The sequence below is a fragment of the Elephas maximus genome, chromosome 16 (genome assembly GCF_024166365.1).
Source record: "Elephas maximus indicus isolate mEleMax1 chromosome 16, mEleMax1 primary haplotype, whole genome shotgun sequence".
NCBI lineage: Eukaryota > Metazoa > Chordata > Mammalia > Proboscidea > Elephantidae > Elephas > Elephas maximus.
In genome coordinates, this window is record NC_064834.1 from 49,312,529 (window position 1) to 49,323,335 (window position 10,807).

The window sequence follows — 10,807 nt, forward strand, 5'->3', positions numbered from 1 at the left end:
CTGCCATCCCAGGCAGGGCAGCCAGCAGGCCCCTTGTGCAGCCCAGTGGCCCTGGTTAAGGTCCAGCTGGGCCCCAACACACATGACAGAGGCTGGACTAGCTCCTTCCTGCAGCCTCTGCTCTTGGGGTTCTGTACTTTACTGCCCCAATAGGCCATGGGTGGTGGGGGCAGCTGTCCCGTCTCCCTGGGGCTGCCCGGGGTGAAGGTGACAGGTGGGGGAGGCAGGTGGAGAATTGGGCCAGTGAGCTCATGGCAAAAGCACCCAGCCGGGCGGGGGTGGGTGCTCTGTCCTATAAAGCCCCTGCAGCTCCGCAGCCCACAGAGTTGGGGACGGCACCATGGAGGGCTCCGAGGCAGTGCAGAAGGCCACAGCACTCATCGAGCAGCGGCTGGCGCAGGAGGAGGAGAGCGAGGTGCGGCCAGGGAGTGGGGGCCTGAGGGGGATCTGAGGAGATCCAGCTCTGCTGTTGGAGGGGAGAGCTGGCTGCCGCTCTGCAGTGGGGAGGGGGCAGATGTTCCCAAGAGCCCAGCTGGCCCCATTCCTGCTCCAGGATGCTCTGGCCAAGGGGCGGTGGGTGACTGAGGCTTTAGCCGTAAAAACTGAAGTACAGTGGGAAGGGGGGTCGACGCTGGGCTCCCTGAGGACCTGCCCACCCACCTGGGCTTGGGGAGACAAGCTGGGCAGCACAGCATGGAGCAGCTGGGGCACTGCCTGAGGATGCCAGGAAGCCTGGAATTGGAGATGCCCCAGCTGCTGTGTGGGAAGCTAGAATGGGAGAAACTTCAGTGTTTTGGCCACTGAAGAACAATACAGATGGGGAATGAGGGAGGGGTTGGTGGGAAAGGGAGCATGGATTGTTCCCAGGACCACGGGCCCTAGTTTGGGGAGGCCTTTGGAGCCTGGGGCTCTGGGCGATCATATTTCCCCTGGGATAAAGAGTGGGGGACCTGGGGTGCTGGCTTGTCTTTTTTAAATTAACATGTGACCTAGTGTCTGCTCTGCCAAGGGTGCTGTGATGAATGGGAGGATCAGCAAGGCCCAAAGCCTGCCTTCTTCTTACCAGCCCAGCATTTATCTTAACCAGCATTTGCCAGATTTAGAGTCAACTTAGAAACAAGGCTGAGTGGAGAAGTAGTTAGATAGAGGTGTCAAGTCAGGAGCGAAAGAGCACAAGGGTGGGAGAATCATCCCAACTGTGGGCCCTCAAGGACTGCTCTGTGGATAGGAGGGTATTTGAGCTGGACCTTAAGGGATAGTATGTGGCGATCAGGAGGGAGGAGGGTGTTCCGGCTTAGGAAATGACAGCTAAAGTTTTGGGGAGTGAAATCATGTCTGGAAAGAGAAAGTCTGGAGCTAAGGCTGGGAATGGAGGCAGAGACAAACCAGAGAGGGCCATGTAAAAAAAGATTTATTCTGTGGGCAGTAGGGAGCCACTAAATGATGTTGAGGGAGGGAGAATGGAGTCATCTGACTTGTTTTAGGAAGGCGGCTCTGACAGCTTTGAGAAAGACTTGTTGGAGAGGGAAAGACTGGACCTAACAGAACGGGAGGGAGGAGATCAATCCATCTGGAGAGAGACTCCCTTCAAAAAAAAAGACCAATGGCTGAATGAGGGGGTGGTGAGGAAGAGGTAAGAATCAGGACTCCAGATAAGAAAAGGGAGGACTGGGAAGGGAGAGCAGGTTTGTCAGGAAGGGCTTTGGCTAAGCCTGCTGGAGTCCTGGCCAAGGTATCCCTGGCTCTCCAGGCATCCAGTGCACTCAGGCCGGTGGCGTCAGGCAGGTGAGTCATGCTGCCAGACTATGCCTGGAGTGCTGCCACAGGACACAGGACCTTCAACAAGGGGACATGAGCAGTCCTCATCCATTCATTCACTGAACAGATAGAGCTGCAGGGCTCTCAGGGTGCTATGGCCCACAGTGTCAGCCTCCCACTAACGACCTGTGGTGTGCCAGGCACCGGGCTAAGCATTTTACAGTCATTCTCTCATTTCATCTGAACAACAGTCTATGAAGTAGGGGTGGAAGTTTTGTGTTAGTGAATAGCATCCAATTCAATATACATTTATTGAGCCCCCACAAAGGCAAACCTGAAGTGAGGGGTTATAGAGTCGGGGTAAGACGTGGGTGGGTATTAGAGTCCCCAGTTGTTCCCACCAGGCCTCGGCATAGTAGGGCTCTGGGAGGAGAGCCTCTGCCCAGCTTGTGCCACTTGGGGAGAGGAAGAAGGTCCTGGAGGCCAGCCCAGGGTTGGGGCCCTATTGTGGAGCACTTACTGAGTCAGGTCATCACTAACGACCTAGGGATGGGCAGAGACGCTGAGCCTACCAGCCACCATCCACTCACTCATCTATTCATGCATTTCACCAAACATTCTCTGAGCATCTACTGTGTGTGAGGCTCTGGCATAGCTGCGAGGGATAACAAGATTATAAAGACACAAGTTCTGCCCCTCTAGATGCTCTGTGAGGAGCCCCATCAGGGCCAGACAGGTCCTACCTGCAGCTGTAGTCACAGCCTCAGGTCATTCTTTGTTCCTGGAAGAAGATGCAGTGTTTTGGCGGGGGGGGGGGGGGGGGGGAGGGACCAGCATGTGTAAGCCAGATGTGGATGGGAGAAAGCAGTAGATAGCCGAAAAACCAAAACGAAACCCATTGCTGTCCAGTCAATTCCAACTCATAGAGACCCTATAGGACAAAGTAGAACTGCCTCATAGGGTTTCTAAGGAGTGGCTGATGGATTCGAACTGCCAACCTTTTGGTTAGAAGTTGAATGCTTAACCACTGTGCCACCACGGCTCCCAGTAGATAGCAGGACCTTCAAAATGAAAACCAAAAAAAAAAAAAAAAAAAACCAAACCCATTGCCGTCCAGTTGATTTTGACTCATAGTGACCCTATAGGACAGAATAGAACTGCCCCATAGAGTTTCTGAGGAGCACCTGGTGGATTCGAACTGCTGACCTTTTGGCTAGCAGCTGTAGCTCTTAACCACTATGTCACCAGGGTTTCCAAAATGAAGACTAGGGAAATCAGCTGTACAAGCCACCCTGAGGGGTATATAACATCAGAGCTCAGTGAGAAAGGAGAAAGGCAGCTAAGTACTCAGTAAAGCGTGGCCGTCCCTCCCCAGCTACCATCTTGATTCAGCTCCCTCTAGGCCGGGGCTCAGGTCAATGCAAGCCGCCCACAGAGACTCTGGAAATGGGGTGCCAGTACTTCACAAAGAGCCATTTCCTTTAGAGAAGAGAAGGTCACGAGGAGGTAGCCCAGGAAAATCAAAGCTACAGATGGATAGAGATTTGGAAAGAGGGTAACCTGTGTTACTATAGTAAGATTAATACCTAGAGTCCACTTCACGTGGAAGGCTGAGGAGCTTTAGCTCCCATCCGTTCCCTTCCCTTAGAGCAATGGCTTCCAAGCCTTAGGATTTTAGAGATCGGTAAAATTGGAGAGAAAAAAAATTGGCGGCTGACATAGACTTGCTAGATTTTTATATTGCCAAGTAAGGCCATTTAAAAAACTATCACCTCATCACAGTTATTTCATTAAGTGAATTTTTAATGCCAAAAAACGTAAAGCAACATGAGCCCAGTGTTTGAAAAAGTAAATATATATATATATTTGGTAATTAAATTATGATATATTTGAACTTGATATGTTTTTCAAGTCACAAATACAGGTATGCAAGTATATTACATTACTACCCCAAAATGAACTTAATTTCTATATTGATTTCCCAGAAAAATAAATATATTTAATTCCATGAAAACATTCCAGTTGCCCTTAATCTTCTTTAGGCCTGGGCACAACACAGTCAGTGCGCAGGGAGGGATTTGAGCTGGGGCTGGAGTTCAGACTGAGGTGGGGAGTTGTGGAACTTGCCCCATTTTGGGGTCCCCTTCAAGGGCCCTCAGGACGGGTCAGGAATGGGGCGGACAAAGGGCTCTGAGGTCACAGGAGGCTTGTGGGAACATCAGACCCAAGCCTGGCATTCCTGGGATTTCCTTGGAGTGGGTATGGGGGCTTTGGGGGAAGCTGCCTGTCTCCTCAGGGGCTGCAGCAGGTGCTGGGCATATCCTCCCCTTCACTCACCAGAAGCTCCGAGGAACTGCCCACCAGAAGTTGCCCATGGACATGCTGGTGTTAGAGGATGAGAAGCACCAAGAAGCTAAGAGTCAGGCATTACAAAAGGTCAAGGTAAGTGCAGGAGAACCTAGTGTCTGTGCTCAGGCAATATGGCCCCACTACTCCTGCCCCAGTACTCCTGGTGTGGTTCTGAGGCTTGTCAGAAATGCAGAATCTCAGGCCCCACCCAGAACTGCTGAGTCAGAACCTGCATGTTAAGACCGCAGGTGATCCACATGCCTATGAAAATTTTAGAAGCTGAGTGATGGGAAAGCCATACCGAAGGACACGATGGCCAGCTCAGGCCCAGGGAGACCTGTGTGGGCTGATGGGGAAATATTTCCACGTCATTAAGAGAAAATAACAGGTCCCAGCAGAGCAGGAGGAGGACCATCCTATAGGACATGTTGTAGGGGCTGGACCTGTAAACCAGACCACAACAGCAGATAGCTGTGGGAGGAGGAAGACCCCCTACTTCTTACCTTTTATGCTTCTGTATCACTCTCATTTTTTATAGTAGCTGTGTATTACTTATTTATGATCGTGCACACAAAAAAATTATTTTCATTTTGAAAATAAAAAGGAATTGCTGTGGAAAGCTAAGACTTCAGACCCTGTGCTGAACGCCTGGGCTAAGAAATGCCCTGGAGTTTCTCTAATCTGACTCCCCATGCAGCCCTGAAGTGGGGCAGCTCCCCAGCTGGCCCCTGATGCTGTCCCCCATCTGTGCTGTGTGTCCATGTTGTGTCTCATTGGCTTCTCCTAGTCCTGGGACAGAGAGGTAGGCCGGGGTTCCTCCTCTCTTGAGAAGGCCTATCAGCTCCCCCCCAGGCTTAGCTCAGGGGCCCCAATCCTCCCGTGCTCCTTTGTGGGAGTTGATTGGCCATCCCCACGCAGGGCCAAGAGCGAGTGCGCAAGACATCCCTGGACCTGCGGCGGGAGATTATTGACGTGGGCGGGATCCAGAACCTTATCAAACTTCGGAAAAAACGGAAGCAGAAGAAGCGGGAAGCCCTGGCCGGCCCCCAGGAGCCACCTCCAGAGCCTGAGGAGATTGTAAGGGCCCTGGGGCAGAGGCCTAACTATGGGGGGTAGGGAGGAAAGGGGAAGGGGCGGCGAGGGCACATGCCCTGGGCATCACTTGAGGCAGGTGCCAATGAGCAGTTTCTATTGGCAGTCACAGTTACCGTCACCAGCTGTAAGAGACCATTCATTCAGCAATGTAACACTAATTACCATGGGTACTGTTTTCTGTTGATGGGCCCCTGTGCTGGGGAGGACATGTGCATGGTCCAGCAGAGCCAGGGTGGGCCTGGGATCCCTGCAGGGGGAGGAGAGGGAATGAGGGGTGCAGCCCTCACTGACTGGACTTATGCCCTGCAGACTGGCCCCATAGATGAGGAGAGATTCCTGAAAGCAGCGGTGGAGGGGAAAATGAAGGTCATTGAGAAGTTCCTGGCAGACGGGGGTTCAGCTGACACCTGTGATCAGGTGATGCCCCCACCCCGCCCCTGTACCTGCCTACCTTTCAGAGTTGCCACCCCCCACCCCGCCCAGATCTGGGGTCAGCCATTTGTGGGCCATTTGAGAACAGTCATGATGTCCTCTCGGGCGGGGGGCCCCCTCAAAAGATTTGAAATTTATCTAAATACTTCTTAGACCCATTTCAACTTGAAACACCTCCAGAGTAACAAATGTCACGTGTTTATTTAGGAAGAGGAATAGAATAAAATAAAAAGAGCTGAGACCAGGAGATTTGGACTCAACTCGCATCTCTACCTGTCACTAGCTGTGTAGCCTGAGGCTAGGTGTGTCACCTCCCTGTGCCTCAGTTTCCTCCTCTGTAAAGTGGCCTTCCCTCAGAGGGTGTAATGGGGATCAATAAGTATTTACTAAATGAATGAAAAAACTAGAAAGCACATGCTAGGATAGGATATTAGCAGCAGTGGTGGTAGTTCAGTGTTAGAATTCCTGCCTTCCATGCGGGAGACCTGGGTTCGATTCCAGGCCAAGGCACTTCAAGCACAGCCACCACTTGAGTGTTGGTGGAGGCCTGTGTTGCTGTGATGCTGAACAGGTTTTAGCGGAGCTTCCAGACTAAGAGGACTAGGAAGAAAGGCCTGGTGACATACATTCCTAAAAATCACCTAATGAAAACCCTATGGGTCACAATGGTCAGATCCTGTTGTGCCTGGGGTCACCATGAGTCAGGTACTCAACAGCAGCTAATGACAACAGGACAGGATATTTTATTCCTGTTTCTCATAATCAAATATAGTACTTTCTTTTGTTTTCTCTGAAGCTACCTCTTTTCACTTTCGTGGGTGCTTTCTTGTTTTCGTATCCTGGGATTAACCAACCTGATGGTGACCCGCCTTCGGTCTGCGTTGTTCTGGGCTTTGACCAAATGTCCTTTCCATTCATTAGACTCTAGAGACAACGCATTTGGTCTGTCCCAGCACCTCCCATGTCCAAGCATTGGGACAGGTGCTGGGAGCACAAAAAAGAAAAAGACACGGGTTGAGAGTAGTGAGAGGCTGGTACACAGCCAGACAATTAGAATAAGGAAAGGTAAGTGCTATGGTCTGAGTATAGGGTCTATATAGGGTCGCTATGAGTCGGAATCGACTCGACGGCACTAGGTTTGGTTTTTTTGGTTTTATGGTCTGAGTGTTTCGAGAGTCCACAGGAGAAAGGTGGCTGTACTGGGAGGGGAGGAAGTTCATTCCTTCCTTGACTCAGTAAGCAGTGTGCATCTGCTCATCTAGGCCCTGCGCTAGACACACAGGGGAAATAGAATCCAGCAAGACTTGGCCTGTCCCCAGAGCTAGAGTCTGCCTGGGCCTAGGACAGCTCTGGCCTAGAGGTTTCAATAGGATGATGGCATTTGAGCTGCATCTTGAAAGAGTAGCAGGGATTCATCAAGCGCAGAAGGGAACGAGGGCAATGCCAGCATTCCAAGCAGAGCAAGCAGCCTCTGCAAAGGCTTGATGTCCCTGAGGGACAGTGAGAATGTCAGAGTCCCCAGGGCAGCGGGGGCCTCCGAGCCTGCTCGGTATAGAGTACGGAGGAGCTGGCAGAACATGGCAGACATGGGGATGTGCCCAGGGGTCAGAATTGAGCTGGGGTAAGGCCTGGGCCTCAACTCAGGTGGGAGGTGGGTGCAGGTTGGGGCAGAGGCCAGGTCCTGACAGCCTCTCTGGGGGCAGTTCCGCCGAACAGCACTGCACAGATCCTCCTTGGAAGGACACATGGAAATCCTGGAGAAGCTTCTGGAGAGTGGGGCCACTGTGGACTTCCAGGACAGGGTGAGCAAGAGAGGCAGGTTTTGGGTGGGAGACAGGCAGTGGATCTAGCACCAATAGTGCCTCTCCCCACAAACCTGTGCCAAGCTAGGACACAAACAGGCTGTCTCAGGGGCTGGCCCCATTCTAGCATGTTGTATGACCTTGGACAAGCCCCATCCCCTCCCTAAGTCCTTTTTGCATGACTGGTTTGGACTAGATGAGCCCTGAGGTTTCTTCTGCTCCCTTTGGTCCATTGCCCATGCACAGGAGTGTCCCTGTCCTTCCCAGTGTCTTCCCCTGAACACCCCCCTGCCCTCTTTGTGGGGTCCCTTTCCCCCAGGGCACTTTCTTCCCTGCAGCTCTGCCATTAGGTCCTATCCTTCCCTTCTAGCTGGACTGCACAGCCATGCATTGGGCCTGCCGTGGGGGCCACTTGGAAGTCGTGAAACTCCTGCAAAGCCGGGGAGCCAATACCGATGTGAGGGATAAGGTGGGGCAAAAATGCTCACAGGTGTTGGGGTGGTTGTGTGTTTGGGGGGGCAGAGGGCAGAAAAACACAGGGGGCAGGAAGGTGGTGAGCTAGTCTGGTTTCTAGAATGACTAGAAAGCAAGGAAGCTAAAGTAGTGTACTACTGGGGCCACCACCCTAGGGATGGGTCCCTGCCATCATCTGCAGACCTTAGGGGAGCACCATCTGGGGGTGGGGCAGGGAGAGCAGAGGAGAGGGAAGAAGAAGAGATCATTATCTTGGCTTTGGGACCATTCAAAAGATGCAAGGTTTGTTCATCGATGAAATCCCTCATCATTCTTCTGTCTGTTCATCTATCCATCGTCCATTCGTCCATCCGTCCATCCATTAATCTATTCATTGGTTCACTTATTTATGCATTCGCTATCCTTCTGTTCATTGATTCCTTCATGTATAACCTTGGACAAGGGATTTAACCTCGGAGTCTCTATTCTGTACCTGCAAAACGGGGGAAATAATATCTATATTGCAGAGTTCTTAGGTAGATTAGTCAGAAAATGTATGTAAATAAATAATTTAATTCATCCAATATTCAACTACAAACTTTTGTGAGTTTTTACCATGCCCATCACATAATCATCTCTCAATAAATGGCATCTATTATAATAAAGAAGTCCTGGTGGCGCAGTGGTTAAGAGCTCAGGCTGCCAACCAAAAGGTCAGCAGTTCGAATCCACCAGCCACTCCTTGGAGACCCTACAGGGCACTTCTACTTTGTCCTGTAGGGTCCCTATGAGTTGGAATCGACTCATCGGCAACGGATTTGGGTTTGGTTTTTGGTATTGTAATAACAGAAGTACAGAGGCGTGAGCAGTCCCTTGCAGCTGGGTGAGAAGGAGATCATAGAAGGCTTCCCAGTGGAGGTAGCATTTGATAAATTTGGAGTTAAACCATTGGGTGCAATAGTGGAAAATTGTACCACTTCCCTGCGCCTCCAGGGCTCAGGCTTGGCAATAGGACTTGGGGGAGGGATTAGGCTGGAGTTAGGATGGCCCCTCTAGGGGCACCCCAGTTCAGGCCCTCTCCAGCAGTTTCTGCTTATTCCCCACCCAGCTGCTGAGCACCCCTCTGCACGTGGCAGTCCGGACGGGGCACGTGGAGATCGTGGAACACTTTCTATCCCTGGGCCTGGACATCAATGCCAAAGACAGAGTGAGTGCCCAGGTGCCCTCCTGCCCAGCCCCACCATGGGATGTGGGCAGCCCTAAGGCTCCCACATGTGAGCGGTCCTTCCCTCTAGGGTTTGGCTCTTGAGCAGGGGCTCTAGCCTACCTCCCGTCACCCTGGTCCTGTCCTGCTGCCTATATGGGCCATGCTGAGTGCCATACTGGCTCTAGGAAGGGGACACTGCCCTGCACGATGCTGTGAGGCTCAACCGCTACAAAATCATCAAACTGCTGCTCCTGCATGGGGCTGACATGATGACCAAGAACCTGGTAAGTTGGCTTCTTCCCAGATTCAGGAATCAATGTGCACTGCTTGTCCAGGCCGTGGAGGAAGCTCAAAGGGTCCAGCAAGACTCAGTCAGCCTTCAGAGCACTCTCACATGGGAGGGGGTCTTCCTGGGCCCCAGGGTAGCCCAGCCTGAGGACAGATATCATTGGCTCTGGCCTGTCACCACAATACCAGAAGAGTAAGGTCCTCTTCCAACCACCCACTTTCCCTGCTCTCTCTGCATGTCTGTTTGTGTCCAGAGTGCAAGCACAGAGAAACAGCCAGGAGGGGCAGTAAGGGGACGTCCCAAAGGCTCCCAAATAGACCAACAGGGGGGTCCTAACATCTGCCCAGGGCAGCCAAGATTATGCAGAGACAGAAGTGGCAGGAACCTAAGCACTTAGTTGGCACAACCATTCCTAGCACCTCACGTGGGATCCTTGTGGTCCTTGAGTTCCCTTAGGAGCCTATGTCCCATTGTCCAATCTCTTCGCTGGGGTCCCTCTGGTTCACGAAAAAGCAGGAAGATTTGGGGGAGGTTTCTCAACCTTGGCACTACGGACATTTTGGGCCAGATAATTCTGTGTTGTGGGGGAACCATCTTGTCCCTTGTAGGCTGTTTACAGCATCCCTGGCCTCTGCCTACCAGATGCCAGTAGTGCCTACCCACCCCCAGATGTGACAGCCCAAAATATCTTCAGACATTGTCAATCACCCCCGGTTGAGAACCACTGACGTAGAGGAGGCCAACTCCTGGCACAGACTCTGAACAGTGAACCGATCTCCTCTTGGCTCCCCCCAGGCAGGAAAGACCCCCACGGACCTGGTGCAGCTGTGGCAGGCTGACACCCGGAATGCCCTGGAGCACCCCGAACAGGGGTTGGAGCAGAACGGACTGGAGGGTCCTGCCGAGAGTGGGCGGGAGACCCCCCAGCCTGTGCCAGTGCAGTAAAGGTCTGTCCAGCCCCTCCCCTGCCTGCAGGCGGATGGTCACGGTCCCCAGAGCCAGCTCAGAATTAACTCTGAGGGCCCAGCCGTTCCACTGCTTAAGTGGCATTTCTTCTTTGACCCGAGAGCCCTCAGCAAGCAACTGCAATAAAAAAGTCATTTTTGCTATTGGTGACATTTGTTTCCATTTGTGTCAGAAATACTTAGGAAGGCAGGAAGAATGAGGGCAAGGGTGGGCTGCAGCGAGGGAGACTTGTAGCCCTTGGCTCCCCTGAGCCGGTGCGGCTTCCTCTGCCACACAGTCTCTTCTCCTTGCTCCTGCCCTGTTTTCCCAATTCCCACGGCCGGGTTGGACCCTGAGCTGATCAACTTCTCCATGTGCTCAGCCTGGTCACCGCTCCTGGTGATTGCTGTCCCTGGGGCTGTGTATGGCCAGCACAGGCCTGTCACATGAACCTTGGTGAGAAGAGCTTGGCAGGCG

The 10,807-nt window shown here is 52.4% G+C and overlaps 1 protein-coding gene across 1 annotated transcript; it reads left to right on the forward strand.

Moving 5' to 3' along the window:
- The first annotated feature begins 236 nt into the window (after positions 1–236).
- Positions 237–10,709, forward strand: ANKRD2 (ankyrin repeat domain 2). Its single transcript, XM_049855248.1, is given in 10 exon segments — positions 237–327; positions 330–415; positions 4,099–4,200; positions 5,026–5,184; positions 5,512–5,619; positions 7,338–7,436; positions 7,807–7,905; positions 8,998–9,096; positions 9,282–9,380; positions 10,181–10,709. Coding segments are annotated over 10 exon segments (1,077 nt in total). The 5' UTR covers positions 237–251; the 3' UTR covers positions 10,331–10,709.
- Positions 10,710–10,807: the final 98 nt, after the last annotated feature.